Source organism: Bubalus kerabau, chromosome 18 (genome assembly GCF_029407905.1).
Source record: "Bubalus kerabau isolate K-KA32 ecotype Philippines breed swamp buffalo chromosome 18, PCC_UOA_SB_1v2, whole genome shotgun sequence".
NCBI lineage: Eukaryota > Metazoa > Chordata > Mammalia > Artiodactyla > Bovidae > Bubalus > Bubalus kerabau.
Window position 1 is genome coordinate 36,852,887 of NC_073641.1, and position 20,884 is coordinate 36,873,770.

Below are 20,884 nucleotides of genomic sequence, written 5' to 3' on the forward strand. Positions count from 1 at the left end.
CTGGAATGCAAAGTCAAGTGGGATTTAGGAAGCATCACTGTGAACAAAGCTAGTGGAGGTGATGGAATTCCAGTTGAGCTATTTCAAATCCTGAAAGATGATGCTGTGAAAGTGCTGCACTCAATATGCCAGCAAATTTGGAAAACTCAGCAGTGGCCATGGGACTGGAGAAGGTCAGTTTTCATTCCAGTCCCAAAGAAAGGCAATGCCAAAGAATGCTCAAACTACTGCACAATTGCACTCATCTCACATGCTAGCAAAGTAATGCTCAAAATTCTCCAAGCTAGGCTTCAACAGTACATGAACTGTGAACTCCCTGATGTTCAAGCTGGATTTAGAAAAGGCAGAGGAACCAGAGATCAAATTGCCAATATCCACTGGATCATTGAAAAAGCAAGAGAGTTCCAGAAAAACATCTATTTCTGCTTTATTGTCTATGCCAAAGCCTCTGACTGTGTGGATCACAACAAACTGTAGAAAATTCTTCAAGAGATGGGAATACCAGACCACCTGACCTGCCTCCTGAGAAATCTGTATTCAGGTCAAGAAACAACAGTTAGAACTGCATATGGAACAACAGACTGGTTCCAAATCAGGAAAGGAGTACATCAAGGCTGTATATTGTCACCCTGCTTATTTAACTTATATGCAGAGTATATCATGAGAAACGCTGGGCTGGATGAAGAACAAGCTGGAATCAAGAATTCTGGGAGAAATATCAATAACCTCAGATAAGCAGATGACACCACCCTTATGGCAGAAAGTGAATTACTAAAGAGCCTCTTGATGAACGTGAAAGAGAAGAGTGAAAAAGTTGGCTTAAAATTCAACATTCAGAAAACTAAGATCATGGCATCTGGCCCCATCACTTCATGGCAAATAGATGAGGAAACAGTGGAAATAGTGAGAGACTTTATTTTGGGGGGCTCCAAAATCACTGCAGATGGTGACTGCAGCCATAAAATTAAAAGATGCTTGCTCCTTGGAAGGAAAGTTATGACCAACCTAGACAGCATATTCAAAAGCAGAGACATTACTTTGACAACAAAGGTCTGTCTAGTCAAAGCTTTGGTTTTTCCAGTATCATGTATGGATGTGAGAGTTGGCCTATAAAGAAAGCTGAGTGCCAAAGAATTGATGCTTTTGAACTGTGGTGTTGGAGAAGACTCTTGAGAGTCCCTTGAACTGCAAGGAGATCAAACCAGTCCATCCTAAAGGAAATCGGTCCTGAATACTCATTGGAAAGACTAATGCTGAAGCTGAAACTCCAATACTTTGGCCCCCTAATGGGAAGAACTGACTCATTGGAAAAGACCCTGATGCTGGGAAAGATTGAAAGTGGGAGGAAAAGGGGAGGACAGAGGATTGTTGGATGGTATCACTGACTCAATGGACATGAGTTTGAGTAGGCTCTGGCAGTTGGTGATGGACAGGGAAGCCTTGCGTGCTGCAGTCCATGGGATCGCAAAGAGTCGGACACAGCTGAGCGACTGAACTGAACTGAACTTGGAAAGTAGACCTACTTGGAATGCTTTAGAGGTTATATGCCCCATCTTTGCTTTAGAAAATCTTGGTCTTCTAATCCTCAGTTCTTCCTTGCGATTTGGTATCATGTCTTTGGGACAGAGAGACTCAAGTATAGAAGTATAAGAAGGATCATTCTTTCTATTTCTGTTTTCTACTCTTTGTTGTTAGTTTCCTTTTTTTGTTTGCTTGTTTGTTATTTGTTTGTTTCCCATTTTGAACCCTTCCTAGCAAGGATAAATATGGCCTTCAACCAGGAGGGAAAAATATTCAGATGTTTTAGCCTTTTCATATATGTCTAGGTATCTGATACTTAGTTATGCTTGCTTGAAAATAGATTGTAGTTTTCTCAATACATCATTTTTGATGTTCCTTTTTAAGGTTATAGAACATGAACATCCAGTAAATAAGATTTCTTTCATTGCCCGTGATGTGACAGACAACCGAGCGTTTGGTTACGTGTGTGGAGGAGAAGGCCAACACCAGTTTTTTGCCATAAAAACAGGGCAACAAGTAAGTTCTGCTCCTCAAGATATGCCGGAGGGGGACTTAAGCAAAAGGGTGTCTGTCTCTCAACTAGAGAACTTGCTGGAAACAGTTGGATATAGGAGGACTAAACAATGCTTCAGAGGATGACTCTTTTTAATTGGTCCAAGGGATCTTCTTTAAATGTCATTGATACCCATGTAATGTGTGGCACAAGGGCTGTCAGAATAGAATTTGTCATAAGGTCATTGCTGATTTTAGAATAATAGTGAATTATTCCCAGAAAGTTTGAAGGCACTTGGAAGATTATATTAATACTTCTTGTTTTATCTGTATACTTTATGTTTCTGGGGATAGGGGTGAGAGTGGTAGAGATCTCCCACAGCCCAGAGGAGGGTAGGAAGGAGCTTTAAGAGAAAGGAAAAAACTAATACTAATCAGAAGTGATGGGGAACAAAGGGAAGAAAATAGATTAAAATGCTGATAAAGATGCTTTGTCTCGCTTCAGGCTGAGCCGTTAGTCATTGATCTGAAAGACCTTTTCCAAGTTATCTATAATACAAAGAAAAAGGAAGAAGAAAAGAAAAAGGCAAGTACTGTCCCATACAGGCCTTATTAAACTTAATACAATATTCAAGACTGTGTCTAACATTATGTGAACATATGTCCTCTCTGGAAAGTTGGCTTCTATGTGGCTCTTCAACGTGTAGAATGTAAGGAAATGTATTTCTCTTCTTTCCAAAGGGCAATGGATGGGTGTTATAGTTAGGCCCTTCTAATTTCCAGTCCCTGACTCTTGTCTTTTATCCTTATAAGTTTCACATTGATTCCAAGGACTGTACATGAGTACCAAGTCTAATAGCTCTATTTAAATCCAGTATTGATATGAGGAGGGGCGGGGAATGTAGGGTAGAAATCAAATGCAAGACTCTCTTATGCCTTATGCCTGTGAACCCATAGGTATATTTATTCTCCTTTTGAACTCCCTTTGGGCTTCCCTGGTAGCTCAGTTGATAAAGACTCCACCTGCAGTGCAGGAGACCCATGTTCGATTCCTGAGTCTGGAAGATCCGCTGGAGAAAGGATAGGGTACTCACTGCAGTATTCTTGGGCTTCCCTTTTGGCTCAGCTGGTAAAGAATCTGCCTGCAATGCGGGAGACCTGGTTCGATCCTTGGGATGGGAAGATCCCCTGGAGAAGGGACAGACTACCCACTCCAGTATTCTGATCTGGAGAATTCCATGGACTGTATAGTCCACGGGGTCGCAAAGAGTCGGACATGACTGAACAACTGTCACTTTCACTTTGAACTCACTTTACCAATAATTTATTAAGATCATTGAATTTGTGTCTCTCTTTTTAGATGGAAGAAGCCAACAAAACAGTAGAGGTAAAAGAGCATCTTTTGTTCTTGTGAATTGCATGTGTCATATATATAAGCCCTGTTTGCCATCTACCCAAGCAGACTTCCCTCCTGGCTTATTATTGTGTGTTCATGACCCCTCATCTTAGAAGATGTACAGTTGAATGATTAGTGCCAAAATCTTAACTGCTAATAAGTTAATACACTAGGAAATTAAATTGCATAGAGAAAACTCGCCAACTGACTCTTTAATATTTGCCATCTTTTCAGAATGGGAGTGATGCTCTAATGAATCTTGATGACCCACCTTGCAAACTGAAATTGGTATGTATGTGAATTTTTATGATTCTTACTTACCTGAACACAGGTTTTACTTCCTAAAGATGTTGCTAATACCGAATATGTATGGAATCTGTATGAAGATCCAATTGTGACAACTCTTTAGCCATCAGTATAACATTTTTGTCAGTATACAAAGTAATCTTTTTAGTAAAAACTTCTGAATCTAATCCAAATACTTTTTTAAAAGTATGCATCAGGTGGATTTGTCTGGGGACCTGTCTACACTACCTGACCTAACTAACCTAATATCAAATCTATATTGGATAAGTGAAAATCCAATTGTGACAACTATTTTCCTAAACTTTAGCTTAGGAAACAATTACAACAATATACAAAATAATCATTTTTAATAGACACATCTGAATCTAATCAAAATACTTTTTTAAGGGTGTTGACCAGATGGATTTGTTTGGGGACATGTCTACACCTCCTGACCTAAGTAGTCCAACAGTAAGTGTCTGTTTTTAAATTTGCAATGTAATAGAAATGGCATCTATAACTCAAATTGGCAATTAACCAGAAATCTTGAGGATTTCACTGAAACTTGGAAGGTGACTATTGATTTTTCTGCATAAAGTGTAAATGGCTGCTAGAACAAATTTGCATCTTAAGTCACCATAGGAGCCTATCAGCACTACAACAGATACATTAATATTGCTTAGAAGTTAAATCTGAGCGATAGGTCAGCCAATGTAGTCCATCTTGGTATTACTTAGGATCAGAAGGAGGAGCTGAATATTAATCCTTGATGTAAGCCAACTTGAAGGAAATATGTTTGTTAGTTGACTGATTGTATAGACTCCTGGCCTCTTCTTTTTTTCTAATTCTTTTGTTGTAATTTGGCAGCATAAGCTTGGTATAAAGTGAGACCAGACAGTTAAGAGGCTCAGTTATGTTTAACCAAAGCTTGTCTTTGTTTAAAAAAATGCTCATTTTTTACAGGATATTATAGTATATCGAATCTTCTTATTATTGATCTGTAACAACTCTGAGAATGGAGTGATATTTTCCTTTAAAAACAAGGAATGGTGATTCAAAAAACCTCTCATCTACCCAAGCAGAGGTTCAGTTTCAATGCTTAAGCCTAAGTCTCAGACCTTCCAAAACAGGCTTCAAGTGAAATTACTTGTAATTTTGAATGACTTCTTAAAACTTTTTTATTTATTTAACAATTTCTTGAGTATCAGCTGTTAGCAGGGCACAGAAATGAGATTCATAATTCAGTGACATCATGGAGTTAAATGTCTATCAGGGAGATCAATGTTAAAATAATCACAAAGCCTAATAGTTGATGTTACTTACAAGGATTTTATTTAGTTTAGAGGTTCAGATAATGCCTCTGAGTAAGTGAGTTTCTGGACTTGAACATAAATTATGAGAAACCACCTAGATATAACTCAAGAAAAAAGATGTCAGTCTAGAATGATGGGAAGAATGTTTATCTGGGAACCTCCTGTAGAACTGTCAAGCAAACCTCTGTGATCAAAAAGGTCATAGGAACTAGAGCAACAGCAGATTGGGAAGTGGTGAATGTCTTGCATGGTGGAGTACTGTAGAGAATGGCATGCTTATGAAACTTCACACAAATACCTAGGCTCAGTGAGATGGGAAGGAGGAGGGGCTGCAGATATTCATCTCTACCCCACCTTTATGAGAATCAAAATGCATAACATAGCATTTTAGCAACCCTAAAAAACCTGCAGTGGAGAAGCTCATTTACTATTCTTTCAAGTAGGAAGTCCTGACTCATTTGTCTGTGAAACCTTTCATTCTTTGTAATGTTTGTTACTATTGTAAAGATAAACTTTTTGAAATACCAGATTAGATAATCCTGAAAGGTCTGCCCTTGCTCTGAGGGTATTTGGTTGCTAGGCAACTTTGCCCCTCCTTCATGAGAAGCTCCCTTCCCAAAGTAAATTGACATCTGAACAACCTTCTTTCCAACAACATTCAAACAACTAGTATACTGGAAGAGGTCAAAACACTCAATGTATGTAAAATTCCAGTGAGATGAGATAGCCAGGGAAGCACTGAATGTTTAATGAGCTTCTGTAGACTTATAGAAAGTTCTAAAAAATGAAATGAAGAAAAACAGGAGTAATCTTAAGTCTCCTTTACATTAGACTTTGTGCATTCTAGGAATTTTGGGCTTGTAGAAATAAAATGCAAGTTTTAGTTAAACTAACAGTAAATTTAAATGATAAATAACATCAAAGTGATGATATCTGTAAAAGAATGTTAATGGTGCTAATTATGTGCTCATTAGACTTTGCCAGTGTGTTTCTACATATGACTCCATATTCATAAGTCATGAAATAGATTTATTTCTACTCGATAAAACCAACCTGTTTAAAAATTTTGAAATCTCACAGCAGTTGCTCTGAAAGAGATGAAGAGCAGCAGAAATCTAAATTACCTAGACTTTATGAGCAGTTTCTTAACCCATCTGTGCCTCCCTCCAACATTTATAAGAATAGTTTTTTGCATTTCAAGTAAAACTCATGCTGTAAGCTAAGTGACATGCCTTAAATCGTAATTTGTATCACAAAATCACTTGAACAATATTTTTCTGTACTGTGTCTCAAAAGAAGAAGAAGGAAAGGAAAAGAAAAAAACCCCAAAAAATGACCTTTAACTTTAAAAACTTCACCATTTGAAAGCCTGGTTATTAAGAAAAAAGGCATAAGATGTGGTTCCCCCATCATATCTGATATGGGGATGGGATCAGGGCACAAAACACATTGTCATGTATATATAAGATGCAGTGGGTGGGCACAAGTGAAACTGAAGTAGAAGGATCAGTGGGGGAAAGCTTTGTAAAGAATCTGAACTCGAGTTAGGTCTTTGAAGTATGTAGGAGACTAGAGAGTAGTAGTTAGGCTAAAAGCAAGTGACCCACCTCCATTGTGGGTCATTTTGAAAGTCTGGTTAATGAAGTTTATTTTGATATAGGGGAGCAGCAGGAAGTCCCCACAGGCTTTAAGCAGGGAGTCCCAGGGTTTGGTAGGCTGGAATGGTTAGGCAAGATGAGTTACCTGAATAAAAGCTAGTCTACTGAACTCAATATTTAAAATCTGCGCAGACACCTTCTTGGTTGCCTGCTTGCCCTGCCTACTGGAGCCTCTTAAGAGCAGGGGCTGTATTTCATGTTCATGTCACCAGTTCTTGTCTCTCAGGTGCCCACATGACAGCCAACTGGATGAAGTGTTTACAGTTTACAGTCCAGTGCAGAAGGAAATAAATGCTGACGGAGGAGGTAGATGAGGACTCTTACATTTTTCAGTTGTAGTCTATGAAGTGGGTTTTTAATTTTGAATTAACAACAAACGCAACCTGAGGAGAGCCTTATACATTTTACTTATAGGGTGACTATTCAGAAGTCTAACATTGTGGCTCCTGTTTCGTGTCCTCAGAACTTCTTCTGAAGTATTTGAAGGAGAACTCTACCAGCTGTGAACACCCAACTGTTCTAATCCAGAGGTGGCTCATAATAAATGAATAAATATTGAAATCACAAGCTTTTGTAATACATTTTGTCCTACCTTTTGATTGTTAAAGATCCCTACATTGAGATCTTCCCATCAATTTCTTTGATTTTTTTTAAGGTTTTTTTTTTGTTTTGTTTTGTTTTTTTAAATCACAAGCTGTCTCTTCTGACAAGTTCTTCTGGTTATCAGGAGAAAATATGGCTTTTTACAAATTGTATCTTTATCCCTAACAGTAAAGGAAGCCAAAAGATAAATACCAATTAGACCTAAAATTTTTAAAAATTTATTCTTTTCTCTTAAAGCTAAGAAAGTCTATTCAATCTCCCTTTTTATTTGCTGGTTTGAGAATTTTATATTCCCTTGAGGATGTCTTGATCATTGTCCCAATGACCAAAATATTTAATAATCTGCCCAGGCTAATGATAGAAAATTAGCTTCCATTTCAGTTGGGCAACTTTTATTGTTTATTTTCTTCTATGGCTAGCACAGTTAAGTATTTAAGTGATCAATCAGAAGGAAGGTCTATCAGTATGACAGCTGTATCCTAGGGTGAATCTTAATTAGTTGTGTCATTGACCTGAATAAAGACATGTCAGATTTATCAAATTTGCTGCTTTTATGTTGAGAAGAATGTCTTATCTGACAATTGAGAACTCAAATAATTAACATATCTGAAAAATGATAGAGAAGGAATAGAATTTGGTGTGTCTTTCAAATTAACTCTTAAACCCATGTCTCCACCTTATACATAAATTAAAGATGACTTTAAAATTAGTTGAATTTATCCATCGAGTAGATGAGATTACTTAATGGTATTATTGACAGCAATGGACATGAGTTTGAGCAAACTCCAGGAGATAGTGAAGGACAGGGAAGCCTGGTGGGCTGCAGTCCATGGGGTCCCTAAGAGTTGGACACGACTTAGCGACTGAACAAAAAGAGGTGAGATTACTGTCCCAACACAAGCAATGCTAAGCTGTATTATGACAAAAGATATAATTATTAGATTACATCAGTGTTTTGAGTATCATGTTCTGAGAAGGATGTAGACAAAAAGTTATGTCCAAAAGAGAGACTCAGATGATGAGAATGAGAGATCCAACTTGGCAGCACTTTCAAAAAGATCCTCAACTATTTAAAGAGGCATACCTAGCAGGCTGTGATGGGAGGGGACCATCTTTTTTGACCCCCTCCCAGAAGAAAACCCAATTATAGGGAAATATATTAACCTTAAACTTCATCACAGCCACAACTATAAAATATGAATATATTAGCCAGTGAATTCACTTATTGAGAAAGGTGATGGTAGGTGACTCTAGGGGTATAATAGGAGTGTACATCAGGTATGAAGTGGGTTTAGGTGTCTGAGGTCATTTCCTTCAAGCTCAATTATACTTAGTCACTTGGAATGATTTACAATCAGTTCCCTTCAAGACTTTCAAAGGCATAAATTGAAACAATGATTATGAGCTCAGTCAGTCTGAAAGGGTGAGGGGAGACGTGTAAAACAAACCCAAGTTTTCACTGAATGAAGGGTGAATGAAGTGGAAACCTAATTAAAAGGGCCTGAGAGGTGCAAGGAGGACCTATTCTATATACTCAGGGACGTGATGGGAGGAGGTAAGGGTCAACCAGTAAGACTGAAATATAATGGAAATTTTTATAATCCTGGTCATCAGTATGTAGCTTTCTCAAATGAAGTCACAACATGGACTAACCCTTTCTTTTTTTTTTTCTTTCCAAATGTGATAGGAAAGCAAAGATATCCTGTTAGTGGATCTAAACTCTGAAATCGACACCAATCAGAATTCTTTACAAGAAAATCTGTTCTTAACAAATGGCATCACCTCCTGCTCTCTTCCTCGACCAAAGCCTCAGGCATCTTTCTTGCCTGAAAATGCCTTTTCTGCCAATCTCAACTTCTTTCCCACCCCTAATCCTGATCCTTTCCGTGATGATCCTTTTGCACAGCCAGACCAATCGACACCCTCTTCGTCTGATTCTCTCAGATCTCCAGATCAGAAGAAAGAGAATTTGAGTAGCTCGTCTACCCCTCTGAGTAATGGGCCCCTGAATGGGGATGTTGATTACTTTGGTCAGCAATTTGACCAGATCTCTAACCGGACTGGCAAACAGGAAGCTCAGGCAGGCCCATGGCCCTTATCAAGTACTCAAACACAGCCAGCAGTGAGAACTCACAATGAGGTATCTGAAAGAGAACAGAACGGCTTCCATATCAAATCTTCCCCGAACCCTTTTGTGGGAAGCCCTCCCAAAGGACTGCCTGTCCCGAATGGCGTAAAGCAGGACTTGGAAAGCTCTGTCCAGTCCTCACCACATGACTCCATAGCCATTATCCCACCTCCACAAAGTACCAAACCCGGAAGAGGCAGAAGGACTGCTAAGGTGAATTGTCTTCTCCACATAGCCATTGGCAGAATGCATGTGCGGTACCAAAGGGTGGTCTGATGCAAGCTCTCTTTCCTGCTGCTCTTGTAGTTTCCTGTGTGGCTGTAAAATAGAAGGTGGGATAAGGCACATCGTTCTCCAGGAACACTTTCCTCTAATCGGCACCCTTTTTAAGCTTCTCACTCGGCCGTGTTTGTCACCCTCTGCTTTCCGTTTGCATGTCTTGTCACGTATTATTAACTAAACACAAGTTTTTCCATTTTTAATGCTGCTATGCTTCTGTACCTCTGGTAAGTTTGATCGTCATGTTATGGGAGGGGAGGACAAGGGTTCCTGTGATTCCCTTTGTACCCTCCCCATACTAACCCACACCCCCTACACACACACCCCCTTATATTGCATTCCTGTCCAGGTGGTGGTATAAAATTCTTGTCTGTCTCCTCTGACTAATGCCAGAATAATCCAATGTCTTAAAAGAAACTTATATATTTACTATTACCACTTCATTCAAAAGCAATTTAAAATGTGGTTTATGTAAGTTTCATTTAAAAAATCTCATTGGAATATGCAAGCTGGCTCAATGATTAAATGACTGTATCATCTTTATGCAGAATGATTTAAATCCAGAATGACCGAAATATTTAAGCTACTCACTTATAGTTGTCCTTTCACTGCCAGCTTCCAGCTTTTAGCTGATAAGGAGGTCAGACAGATACAAATGTGTGAACAAGCAAATTAGATTTCACTTTGAGTCTCCTCCATTATATCAGTCACCAAGATCCAATATTCTGTCCATTGCCCAGATCTGTGTCTTTTTTGTTTTGTTTTGTCTTTTGGGGGTTTTTTGTAGTAATTTATCAATAATAGGAAAAAGTTTTTCTTTGCTTTTTGTGTACCCAAAGTCTAGTTGGGTACAGACTAGGAAACCGAATAGAGCTTTATTTCACTGTTCCTGAGTAACTCCTCCATATCCCTCTCTGTCCCATCAGTCTCCAGCAAAAGACTTACTTGCAGCAGATATCTTTGCTCCTCCCATCTCAGAACCTCCAGGACAATCTCCAGGACAACCTGCAACCCTACAGACCAACCCTCTGGATCTCTTCAAAACAAGTGCTCCTGCCCCATTGGGGCCCCTCCCGGGTCTAGGTAGGTGTTTAGAGATGGAGTTAGGTTTGGCTCTGTTACTTTCATCAGATGGTAATTCATAGGAGGAAGCACTTCATATCCATAGGAGTACCTGGGGCATATAATTTGAGCATCCTAGGGAGCATTTCTTCCACTTTTACTTCTTACAATCCACCTCCATTGGGAACTCTTGACTTGTACTGGAATGGGCTCCTTGAGTTAGCATGTGAGAAGAAATCCATTTCCAAGTGTTGCACCTACCTGAACTAACTTGTCATGGCTTACTGGAGACAGTTGTAAGGGATTCTGAAGCTCAGACCAGTTTCATTGGAGAAATGGGGTTGAGATCGTCTCCATTTGAAAAAGTAATAACATGCATGTCTTCCATGTAATCTTGTCATTATTAAATCAAAGCCCTATTATCCCCTGTTAAACTAATGCCCCTCTTGGAAGGGATACGCACCTCGACGAGGATGTAAGTGAAATCTGAGTCAAGTGTAAGTCACTGAATGAAAGTGCAGGGTTCTGAACCCAGCTCTGTTCTTCGGCATGTGGTGGGTGTGAGAAAGGCATGTATCCTGATCAGTCTCCGAATTCTTAAGCCTTAGTAGCTCCTTGCTGATATTCTGGTTAGTTGTGTGCCTTAGTAGTGTTAGAAGATAAGTCTACAGTACAGAAACCTGAAGGTGAAAAGAACACAGAAATAATGGAAGAGATGGAATTTTATCAGATACCTAAGACATGCTGCTGCTGTCAAAACCAGCAGCATTCAAAACCATGTCATTAGCTCACGTGGACCACTGAGCCCCTCTGTGGCAGGACTCTGGGAAAGGCCACGTGGCTGAGAGCTGGTCCTGCTACTTTTTGCCCACACCTCCGGTTCTTTCCTGCCTCCATGAAACAGTTCTTTAGAAACTCTGACAATGGTTTTTGCTGTCCTACTGGGGATTCTGTTTGTTTTCCTACTTCTTTCCTACTCCTTTCCTACTCCACAAGCCCCAAATAGACTCTGTCTCATGAGAGAACTAAGAGGGGCTATAAATGAAGGGGCCTTTCTCCCCTATTTTATAAAAGTTGACCAGGGATCTCGGCTTTCTCTGCCTCCTGCAGAGTCTGTTATCAGGACTCTTTCTTCCTGCTGTTTTCCTGCAAAGGAAAATATTTTGATTCTGTCATATTACATCAGTTCAATCATATCTGGAGTGTGGTGGCAACAGGGAATTGGTTCCCAACTGCTGAGTGGCTGCAAGCCCTGCAGGTGTGAAAGCCAGCTCATTTCAGGTCCCTGCTTGGCATTTACACCATCAGGAAACTCTCCCCAGGCACCTCAGATTTCCTGGGGTCTTTCTGTTTCTGCAGCCCTTTCTCCTACACCCCTACGGGGAGCTGGTTGGTGCTTTCCCTGCAGAAGGGTAGAGAGCTTGCCTGCAGTGCCTGTGACGAGATCACATCACAGAGCTTTGTAGTCTGATATCAAGGCCCTGAAAAATTTTCACAGCCAATATTTAACAAATCAGCCTGAAAACACAGCTGGACCCTATAACTATTAATTTATGCAGATGAAGTAAAGCTTTTTCGCTAGGTGCCCTTGTTGAGGCCTTGGAGTATACAACTGCCGAATACTGATGATTCTTCTAAGTTTGAACCTGGGACTCAAACTGAACCCTACAGTATAGCCCCTGTCCACTCGCAGGGATCCTTAGCCAAGCCATGGAAGGTTGTAGGTCTGGCTTCTGCTGGACCAAGCTAGGGAACCGTCTCCTCTGGAGAACGGTGGTGGGGAAAGGGTATTGTAGAAAGCTTTGACTAGCTTCCCTGTGTTTTAATATAGCATCAGGAAGTTAATAAAATTAACTTTTTATACCCACACTTTCTTTTTCCTTACTTTCTCCAGCAGGGCCTTAAATATCTTGGAAACACAATGTGTGGTAGTTGGGAATGAAGCTGGCCTAAGTATACACTAGGAAAGTCTTTGAAAGAAAGAAAGTGAAAGTGTTGGTTGCTTAGTTGTGTCCAACTCTTTGCGAACCCGTGGACTGCAGCTTGCCAGGCTCCTCTGTCCATAGAATTCTTTAGGCAAGAATACTGGAGTGGGTTGCCATCCCCTTCTCCAGGGGTTCTTCCCCACCCAGGGATTGAACCCAGACCTTCTACATTTCAGGCAGATTCTTTATTGTCTGAGCCGCCAGGGAAAGTCTTTAATTCCTGGCAAATATCAATATATTTTTCTCCTTTATCACCACTCCCACTAATACTATCTGTGACCAAAGCTACACATTTTCTTAAGGGAAGGCAAGTCATCCAAGCTGAAAGATGGTACAGTTTTACCCAATTTGTACATCTAACTGGAGTAAATTATTAGTGAGTGACTCTGGTTTCAGTTAATAAATTTTAAATTATTTTTTTTAAATGATAGCAATAACTTTGTTTAAACTCAACCTACTTTGAGAAACCTGTATTATCGAATCTAAGAGAACTGTTCCCTTGATTGGTTGTGAAAGGAATGCAGGCATACCTTGTTTTATTACACTTCATTTTATTGAACTTTGGAGACAGTGAATTTTTTTTTTTTTTTACAAATTGGTGGTTTATGGCAACCATGAGTGAAGCAAGTGTATCAGCACCATTTTTCCAACAGCATTTGCTCAGTTCTTGTCTCTGTCAGATTTTGGTAATTTCTGCAGTATTCCAAACATTTTATTCTCAAATGGTGATCTGTGATTGATGATCATTGATGTTACTACTGCCAAGAGATTATGACTTGCTGAAGGCTCAGATGATGCTTAACATTTTTAACAATAAATTATTTTTAAGTTAAGGTATGTACTTTGTTTTTTTAGCCATAATACTATTGCATATTTACTAGACTATGGTATAATACAAGCATAACTTTTATATGTACTGGAAAACCTAAAAGCTTGCTTGACTCACTTTATTGTCATATTCCCTTTTATGACAGTCTGGAAACAAGCTTGAAATATCTCCAAGGTCTGCCTGTGTGCATATTCTTTGGTGTAAATGAAGTCTAATTTCTGTATACATGTAAATAAGTATTTGAGGGACTTCCCTGGCAGTCTAATGGTTAAGACTCTGTGCTCCCAATGCAAAGGCACAGGTTTGATCCCTGCTTGGAGAACTAAGATTCTGCATGCCACACAGTGTGGCCAAGAATAATAAATAAGCATTTTAATTAACATTCCAATAAAAAATATAGTTCTGTTCCTTGATGTCAAGGAGACAGAACAGGAGGGTAGGGACTGGAATCAGTGGTATGCCTGAGTTTTGGTCTCTATCTCAAACTGTGACCTTCCCAATTTTTTTTTTTTAATTTTATTTTATTTTTAAACTTTACAAAATTGTACTAGTTTTGCCAAATATCAAAATGAATCCGCCACAGGTATACATGTGTTCCCCATCCTGAACCCTCCTCCTTCCTCCCTCCCCATACCATCCCTCTGGGTCTTCCCAGTGCACTAGCCCCAAGCATCCAGTATCATGCATCAAACCTGGACTGGGAACTCGTTTCATACATGATATTTTACATGTTTCAATGCCATTCTCCCAAATCTTCCCACCCTCTCCCTCTCCCACAGAGTCCATAAGACTGTCCCAATTTTAATAATTAATATTCTTCTACCCAATTTCTTCACCTCAAAAGTAAGCATATTAATTTAATAAAATGAGCCACCACTGAAAGCCACTCACTCTTCATGAGTACACCTTGTGTGTTGATGGTCAGATGGAGGGGGTTTGTGACGACAGAGCTGAATCAATTAACACCAAGCTCCAATCCTAAGAAAATTCGAGATAGAATATCCTGCTCCATCAGCCCCTGAACAGCATTTCAAAATCTCTCTCCCTCTGGAAACAAAAACATTCCTAACCCAAGTCTGAAGGCCTTTTCCTTCTTTGGTTAGAAAGTGTTCATAACTAAAGAAATGCTCTGCTCCAAAGCCCAAAGCAAGTAGGTTTTTGAGAGCAGAATATCGTTTGTGAAGCAGTATGAGGCTGAATTTAGGTTTTCTGTTAGTGGTGACAGTTTAACTGGATTATTAATACACTTGGGAAGACACAAAAGAGAAAATGTCCTATGTCTTAGAACAAGATGTCAGGAATGAGCTTCTCAAGAAGAGGAGGGCGAGCACTGAAGAGACCTAGATTTTACTGATTTAATTAATTATAGATCAACAATGGCAGGGGTCTGGTGACGGAGCCATTTCCCCACAAAGAGCAGATGCCTGGACAGGTGTAGTTACTCACATTGCAAATGTTTTTGTTTCCTGTTTGTTTGTTTGGGGTTTTTTTGTTTTGTTTTGTCTTTGTTTTTCCTTCACGTTATCTCCTCTCCCTCTTAACTTCTGGCAGAGTTTAGTGAGTGACACATGGCAGGAAGCGCTTTTATTGGAAACAGCTCTCCTGGGATAACCAGCTTTTCCTCCATTTTTGTATGTAAAAGTCTAAAACTATCTTGGCATAAACCAAATTTTACTACCCTTTTATATAGCTGTGTCAACCTTGGCAACATTTAAAAGAAAAGAAACTTTGAAATGGTTTCCTCAGGATGTCAGCATGTTAAAGCCTAATGTATATGCCTAATAGCTAGTCTCCATAAGACTCCAGACCTGAGCCATTTGCCAAATGAAAAGATTACATCAATGACTCGAGTATCCAATGGATTATCTTAATTAACTACTTCATAATAAGCATGGCTTATTTATGTCAATGTATTTACTCAACCTGTAGATTCATACTACTGACAGGCTCTGTTCTAGCCGTTTGAATTACATCAATGTATGTATGAACAGGGCTCATTTTCTTTTATGACTTGGTACTTGTGGACTGTATTACCTATCTAATGAGGAAAGTTTAAAAACATGTGGTAGAAAAAAAGGGCTTCGAAGTACAACAAACATTTGAATATGTGCTACAGCTAATTCATCTTTGAAAAGAAAGTGAAAGTGTTGCTCAGTCGAGTCTGACACTTGACTGTAGCCCACCAGGCTCTTCTGTCCCTGGAATTCTCCAGGCAAAAATACTAGAGTGGGTAGCCATTCCCTTCTCCAGGGCATCTTCCTGACCCAGGGATCAAACCTAGGTCTCCTGAATTGCAGGCAGGTTCTTTACCATCTGAGCTACCAGGGAAGCCCAATTCATCTTTAGAGTGATTTAATCTAATAAGAACCATGTCAGCCTCAAGGCTTAATAAAGGTTAGCATGTAGATGCTCTCTATAAATGCTCACCAGAGAGCTGACTTTCTGGAACTCAAGAATCCTCTTCAAGCTGGTCTTCTGATTTAAGTCCTTTATCCCGCTTCCTTCCTTCAGGTGGTGTGCCAGTTCTATCTGCTCAGGCAGCGCCATGGAGCCCAGCACCTTTAGTCTTCAGTCAGTCCCCTTCAATGGCCCCGGGAGCTATGATGGCTGGTCAGCCTTCAGGATTCAGTCAGCCAATCGTCTTTACCACAAGCCCAAGTGTTCCGGGTTGGAACCAGCCTTCCTCTTTCTCAGTCTCAGTTTCCTCTCCACCCCCTGTAGCTTGGGGCACATCAGCATCCATAACACCCAATACATGGTCAGCAAACAGCCCTCTGGGGAATCCTTTTCAGAGCAATGTTTTTCCAGCTCCTGCTGTGTCCACCCAGCCCCCTTCTATGCTCTCCTCTCTCCTGGTCACTCCTCCTCAACCACCTCCCAGAACTGGCCCTCCAAAGGATGTCCCCAGCGATGCCTTCATTGCCTTGGACCCTCTTGGGGATAGAGAAGTCAAGGAAGTGAAAGAAATGTTTAAGGACTTCCAACTGCGGCAGCCACCTACTGTGCCGGCAAGGAAGGGAGAACAGAACTCCTCTGGGACCTCGAGTGCCTTCTCCAATTATTTCAACAGCAAAGTTGGCATTCCTCAGGAGAATGCAGACCATGATGACCTGGACGCTAATCAACTGTTGAGAAAGATCAATGGTAAGCTACCTACTTCTCTGGCAACTGCACCCGCGAGGATTTCAGTCGTATGACTCCAGAGAGTCTCTCAGAACCCTCTCCAGACCCTTAATAGCTGTACTCTTGGTTTTTTCATCTATCAGGGGTTATGGAAACAACTTAACCACTTAGCTTATGGAGTTAACAGGGTACCTTAGCTATTTCTAAGGACTGGCCTAGTGCTGCCCTCTTGTGACAATTCTTAAAAGGGCAGCCGAGAGCTATTGAAATTCAATGGGTTGTGGCACCCGGAGGACTGCAGGTAGGTATGTAGGGCTGTAGGCTCATTTTTTTCATTAATAGATATGCATGGATCATACTACCCATCTAACGAGGGAAGTTAAAAGGCGTGGTAGAAAGAAAGGGCTTTGAAATGCAACCAGTATGTGAATGCTAGCTGTACTTTTATTAGTTAATCTATCAGGTAATTGAATCTCTGCTGCTGCCGCTGCTGCTAAGTCGCTTCAGTCGTGTCTGACTCTGTGCGACCCCATAGACGGACGGCAGCCCACCAGGCTCCACCATCCCTGGGATTCTCCAGGCAAGAACACTGGAGTGGGTTGCCATTGAATCTCTAGAAGCCTTTATTTCTGTGTTGGCCTCAAGGCTTAATGAAGTTTTGCCATGTAGGTGCTTTTAAGTGAGGGAATTCTGAATCTCTTCCACTTCAAGTGAATGTGCCTGGCTTCCTCTTCCAAGAAGGGATGAATTTGCTTGTAATCATCCTGGTATTTGGTGTGATAATTTTTGTTTGGTCAATATCAGTTTCAAAAATATGGAACTTAATTTCTAAGATAAGCCTGACTGGAGGACTTGTGCTTGCATTGGAGGAAAGCTTGTTTACTGACTACTTTCTCACCTTCTAGATCTACCAAAGCCAGCTCCCCGACACAGTGCCCCGCCAGTTACCAAATCTGCTGACAATGCATTTGAGAACCCCTTCTCTAAAGATTCTTTCCGCTCATCACCAGCCTCTGTAAGTACCAACTATTAGAAGCTGATATTCCAAAGTACACGCCACATAGAGTTATCACCTCCTGAATTAACCTTGCTTGTATCTTTGACGGTAAAGGACATTTGAATAAGATTTATCACTGAGAACCACTGCAGTGTAAACCTCAGCTCAAACTGGGGAAAGATTATTTTTACAGGAACTACTCTCTTGAATTTGAGAAGCAAATATCATATAGAAAAGTCCTTTGTCTCTCACTTAATCTAGCTTGGGAAAGCACTTTGAAAGAAAACTGAGCCAAAACACTATGCTTAAAAACCTTTCCAACGTTTAATTTCCTAACGCAAAATTACTTAGCTCATAAAAATAATATTTTGCATTTTGGGGGAGCAAACATAATTCTGAATCTTGCTTTTGATGTAAATATTAAATATATATCCATCACAAGCAGGAAAACACAAATCATTGTAGACCTATACAATATCTGATTCGCCTGTGACCTAAGTGATTTTTAAAGGAATCTGAGAAGTCTTAATTATAGGTATTTTCTTATCTTTGTAATTACAGTTGTTGACTAGGTGGTTTTGTTTCCATAGATGGCTTCTCTTCAACCCACATCATCCGATATATATAGAGATCCATTTGGAAATCCTTTTGCCTAACTTCTGTAAGTAGAAGATCCTGCTAAGCTTAGGCTTTGTAAGAAAGGGTGGCACAGAGAATAAAGGTGAAATTTTAATTTTAGAATTGGAAAGAAAAAATTCTTCTGAAATGGAGAAGTAAAAGATATGGAACACTATGCTTAACTAATTCAATAATGACTAAGCTGAGCGTTTATGAATAGAGTTCTTACACATATAAAAAAAATGGTAATATACTCATGGATATAGGTTTCTGTCCTGTGTTTTTAACATTTCACTTCTGTACAGAAGTAAAACTCCATATAACACATAACAGCCTTCTAGATTTTTGATCTTCATATTGAAGTGATTGCAAAGTTTCCTAGTAACTACTCAGTTTTCTATAGAAGCTTCAAATTCTGAAGGCCTTCTGAAACCACCAAAGAGGTCAGCCAAACAAATCATGATTACACTTTTGCCATCCAATTCAATATGCATTTCTTTGTGAGAGGGCCTCACAATTGGTCTGAAATTGTCTGGTGGTATTACATCTCAAAGTGGTGACAGCTTCCTATAACCCCTTGAAAGGCAAGTTCAGATGAGTCCACTGGTGGGTTTTATCCTCAGTCAGTTACTGTGTGTTACCACCTTAGACTTGGAGAAGGAAATGGCAATGCCCTCCAGTATTCTTGCCTGGAGAATCTCATGGACAGAGGAACCTGGCAGGCTACAGTCCATGGGGTCGCAAGAGTCGGACACGACTTAGCCACTGAACCACCACCGCCACCTGAGATAGAGATCTGGGAGTGAAGATGGGAGTGTGTTTCTTTCTCACCAGTTAGTGGAAACAACTTTATCTGATCTTAAAAGATTGCAGTTTGTGGAGGAGAAGAGGCTTATCTGCATTTTAGAGGAAGTAGGGGATAGCTGGAAGAGGAGAAAAATAGGAAGAATGAAAAGAACCCAAGCCCATTTTTTTCCCCAGTTTTGCCCCCTGGCCCCCATTCACGTGGGACTACCAAACTCTCTCGACCCAAACTCTCTCTCAACCCAGGTAGAACTTAATTATTTTAAATAGATACATATCTTAAGTCTGATACTAACAATAAGATTTGAGTTTACTTGCAATTTGGATTATCTCCCTCACTCCACTTCTATAATTACAGTCTTTCTGAAAATGCTTTTCCATAAAATAGGCTACAGAGTGAGATTATTGAAAAGGCAAATTCCTGGGCCCTAGCCCTGAGGAATCCCCCTTGGTGCTGAGGAAAAGCTTAATTTTAGCAAGCATCCAGATGAGTTACAATGTTAATAAAATGGTATGATATATTGAACCTTAACAGAGACTCACTCTTGCCTCCTCTCCCAGGGAGGCACCCATGAACCAAGCACAAGGAATAACATGCACTAAAAGTCTAGGAGGATTGTTTGCACCTAATTGAATTGACTAGAGTTCTCTGTGGAAGCCCTTCCTTCTTTAGGTCATGAAGGAAGGGTAATTCTAGTTAACCTGCTAAATGGTAGGTTCGGGAGTGAGTAGAAGAACTACCATGGGACAAAATAGCTAACATTATTGAGCACTTGTGTTAATCACTTTATTACAGATTCTACATCAGTTGTTTTATCCTCTTGAATCAGTCCTGGGAGATACTATTATTAACATAGATAATGACTTAATGTTTAACACATTAAATATTCAACCCCAAAATTCTAACCATGGGTTTTTTTCTTCTCCATACTTCTCTAGGAACTTGGCATGCTGACTGTCCAGAGAAACAAAGAGGTTGGCCTTGGTAGTCAAGGACAAAGCTAATTGGCAGACAAGTCCTGACCTTTGCCCTTGTTCTAGCTTTGACATATTATCAGTTGCCTTATTTCTTGCTGCCTCTCCCACTTGTAGAATACCTTCTACTTTCTGTTTTGCTAAACTGAATCTATGGCTTTAAATAAATTAAGAACCTAAACTCACTAGCCGAATGTAAGCGAAGTAGTTTTCCTACTTGGACCCTTGTCTATTGTAACCCTAGAACCTTCTGGAACCCATGTGACCCATGTACCCTCTGGTTGGGCGATGCAGCCACCACAACCCCTCAGATCATACTGTTTTGAATAAATTTTGAAATCCCTACTGTTCATAGTGTTTGGGGGTTCTGTTTCAGAGCATTAAACCTAAAGATTGTAGAACAAGGCACCTTCTTAAATCTTGCTTCAGACCGTCACTTACAGAGCATTTTTAAAGTAAACTAGAAGCAAGTTCAATTTCTCCTTAGGAGAATCTCCTTGGAATCTGACACACCTAAGAATGTTTTTAAAGATGCAACTTTTCTTTCTGAAGATTCATTTTCTCTCAAGGGTGAGATTGTCCTTTCTCTTATCTCTTGCTAGCTATTGCAAAGGAGGGAAGAATCATTTTTTATCTCTCCTCTTCTTTCCCCTCCAATTCTCTTTTCAGTCATTTTTGCCCCTGGGCTTCTCTCTTTCATAAACAATAGAGTTTTATGGGGCAAAAAAATCTAATGATTCACAGGTCTGAAGCCTCTATGCTCTACCTTCTCAGTAATCTCTAATCTCAGTAACTAGAGTTGCAAATGCACGCAAC

The 20,884-nt window shown here is 40.0% G+C and overlaps 1 protein-coding gene across 3 annotated transcripts in view; it reads left to right on the plus strand.

The window, feature by feature from the left end:
- DAB2 (DAB adaptor protein 2) overlaps positions 1-20,418 on the plus strand; it is a 56,468-nt gene extending 36,050 nt beyond the window's left edge. For 2 of the 3 annotated variants that reach the window (XM_055555333.1, XM_055555331.1), the window contains 11 exons: positions 1,906-2,037; positions 2,519-2,599; positions 3,374-3,400; positions 3,644-3,697; positions 4,103-4,165; positions 8,956-9,609; positions 10,602-10,758; positions 16,063-16,695; positions 17,580-17,689; positions 18,262-18,332; positions 20,033-20,418. In XM_055555333.1, the coding sequence (XP_055411308.1) occupies positions 1,906-2,037; positions 2,519-2,599; positions 3,374-3,400; positions 3,644-3,697; positions 4,103-4,165; positions 8,956-9,609; positions 10,602-10,758; positions 16,063-16,695; positions 17,580-17,689; positions 18,262-18,327 (1,977 nt within the window). In that variant the 3' untranslated portion in view covers positions 18,328-18,332; positions 20,033-20,418. The remainder of the gene's footprint in view (positions 1-1,905; positions 2,038-2,518; positions 2,600-3,373; positions 3,401-3,643; positions 3,698-4,102; positions 4,166-8,955; positions 9,610-10,601; positions 10,759-16,062; positions 16,696-17,579; positions 17,690-18,261; positions 18,333-20,032) is intronic. The other variant, XM_055555334.1, reaches the window with a different exon arrangement.
- Positions 20,419-20,884: the final 466 nt, after the last annotated feature.